We start from the raw sequence: 2,976 nt of genomic DNA on the forward strand, positions 1-2,976 counted from the left end.
TAATCGCTGAATTTAATTGAAAATACGTTTACGAAATATATATTTTTTTTATTAATTACAATAAATAAAACACCAAATTAGTTTGAAGAAAATTACAAAAGATGGTGCTATAAGCACAAAGTAAATATACATTTAAAACTTGTGGTTTAAGTGTCTAAAGATGTTGTCACATGGGAGAAGAAAGACAGATCTGAAAAGCTATTTTTACATACACCTCTGCTGATGAATACGATAGATGGCGCACAGTTATTTAAAACTTGTGGTTTAAACGCCGAAAGTATTTTTTTTTTTTTTTGGTAGACGAAATACTGATATGAAAAGCTATTTTTACAACAAATGTGATTCTGAATCCAAATAGAAACATTTGTGGATAAATGGGAAATAAAATATCTGCCGTTTACGTGATTTTCATCATTAATATTAATTTGGTGAAGTGATAGTGCTAGAGATTCATTAATATTTTATGAAGGCTTTTAAAGTAATCGTTTGTTTATACATGTGGTGTTTTTAGTTATACTTTACTCACCAGAGGGAACCTACATTTCGTATCGCCGATGCTACTAACTTATCCTTCCGTATTATGGGTTCCTTATTTATTTTTAGCAACTGTTTGTTTTTGTTTAAACACAAAACTGCACACATTGGGCGATCCACCGCATAGATCAACACGATCCACCACTCAGAGTCAACAGTTTAGCATTATACTGGATCAAGGTTATCGCCTAGGTAACGGGGGTGGGGGGATTTATTGGGTGATGTTTTGTTTTTGTTGTATTTCAACTGGTAGCTTCTTGGCAAACTCGTGTAAGTTCTGTTTGATATTTGCTAAAACTGTTGTGAGCAATTATTAAAGCATGCAGACCAATTATCAATGGTGTGTTTTATGCAAAACTGGTAATGAAAAACAGTACTTTTGATTGGCGGAAACTTGTTGTTAGGGCGGCGCAAAGATATAAAATGAGTTATATGGGCTTTGGTCACCACGGGTATCGAAACCAAAATTGTAGCGTTTTAAGCCCTCAGACTTACAATTGAGCTATTGGGAAGCTTGGTGGAAATAATAGGGAAGGTTGTATTTACTCTACTGGCGGTATTTTATTTTGACTGCAAACAGAACTTTTAACCATGCTTACAAGTAAAGAATGAAAGGTGTCAAACATAATGACCTCACCTTTATTTTATAGCCCCTGTGAGTCCGCATGATGAGGTAGTGGGCAATACCCGATAGCTGGAATTCTCGCGGTACTCTCAACGACAGCGCGTAGCAGCCTGGTTTACTTGTACTCTCTCGAACCATAAAGGTCCCCACTGGTTCTTGGCTTAAAATCTCCAATGCTATTTCTCTGAAATAACAAAATCAAAAAAGTAACTTCACTGGTCTAATTAGCTTCAACAAATAAATTATCAAGTACATAGCCTACACACGTTAGTGGTATTTCTGTATTTAAAAAAAAAAGTAGGCTTAGCTTTGCAAGGACAATAACGTGCTTGTATTACCGAAAGAAGATAAATAATGGCCCTGAATTAATTATTTAACTTTTAGAAACACTAACAACGCTCGCAGTTACTGAATAGTGAGAACAAAAGTAGAATATTATTATTACTGTCAGTTTCCCGACACAAAGAAAGATAATAAAGGTTAGAAAAGAAGGTACGCTCTCATAATAATGTCGGTCTGGTTGTGAAAATATATTTTATTTGTTCATTAATAGCATTCTGAATCGTGTATTTCAGGTGGTGTTAACACTGTATACGGACATGGTGTAAACCGGTGGTGTTAACACTATATACGGACATGGTGTAAACCGGTGGTGTTAACACTGATATACGGACATGGTGTAAACCGGTGGTGTTAACACTGTATACGGACATGGTGTAAACCGGTGGTGTTAACACTATATACGGACATGGTGTAAACCGGTGGTGTTAACACTATATACGGACATGGTGTAAACCGGTGGTGTTAAACACTATATACGGACATGGTGTAAACCGGTGGTGTTAAACACTATATACGGACATGGTGTAAACCGGTGGTGTTAAACACTATATACGGACATGGTGTAAACCGGTGGTGTTAACACTATATACGGACATGGTGTAAACCGGTGGTGTTAACACTATATACGGACATGGTGTAAACCGGTGGTGTTAACACTATATACCGTACATGTTATTTTCATAGGTTGATTGTTTTGATTGTATTACTTAATAGTTGTAATATTTGTACGGTAGTTTTTAAAAAAATGTTCTTAAATTTGTATTTTCATATATCATTTATATGCTGCTATAGTAATAGCTGCGCGCCTCCTACCGACTTTACGCCCCTCCCCCTTGAAGAACCTCCACAGTTTGCGTTCCAACAGGTCTAAACGACTAAAACAGAAGAAGACAAAAGACAGATCTGAAGTACTATTTCTCCTTCACGTCTCTACCCAGGTGTAGGCCAAGAGACAGATCTGAAGTGTTATACCTACACCTTGACAACTTTCGGTGTTTAAACAATAACATTGAAAACAATTTCTTTTGAAAGTCCGGTACAGAGTACAGAAACCACACTTTCTATGAAGTGATAAACCATGTCCAGTTTGTTGTAGGTATGACATCATAATGGTCACTACTCACCTCGGTATACCAGCTTGAAACCAAGGTGCTCCTCGTAATTCTCGCTCTTCGCATAGTTTGGGCAACAACGAGTCATGTCTGAAAAAAAAAGGATGGTTTTTCTGGTAACATCACAAATTATGTTTGGATGGGTTATTTACTGTTGACCACAAACGTAAAAAATGAAATATTTTAACTGCTACATCACTTGTACTTCATAAGTAACAGAAGAAAATTATTAACGTACAAGAATTACAGGAATGATTCTAAGAACTTATGACCGAAAGCACAGAAGAATATGTTATAATATGTCAGCCAAACTACGTCTGTCATATCCAGTGCCTTTCGTCAATACCAAGATTCATAAGGCCG

At 36.3% G+C, this 2,976-nt stretch overlaps 1 protein-coding gene across 1 annotated transcript in view; it reads right to left on the reverse strand.

The window, feature by feature from the left end:
* LOC106476712 (src-like-adapter 2) overlaps positions 1-2,703 on the reverse strand; it is a gene marked incomplete at its 5' end in the record, with an annotated part of 4,503 nt that extends 1,800 nt beyond the window's left edge. Inside the window, 2 exons of the mRNA XM_013937346.2 lie at positions 1,172-1,343; positions 2,626-2,703. Of these exons, the coding sequence (XP_013792800.1) occupies positions 1,172-1,343; positions 2,626-2,703 (250 nt within the window). The remainder of the gene's footprint in view (positions 1-1,171; positions 1,344-2,625) is intronic.
* Positions 2,704-2,976: the final 273 nt, after the last annotated feature.

Source organism: Limulus polyphemus, unplaced genomic scaffold (assembly GCF_000517525.1).
Source record: "Limulus polyphemus unplaced genomic scaffold, Limulus_polyphemus-2.1.2 Scaffold11305, whole genome shotgun sequence".
NCBI classification, from domain to species: Eukaryota; Metazoa; Arthropoda; class Merostomata; order Xiphosura; family Limulidae; genus Limulus; species Limulus polyphemus.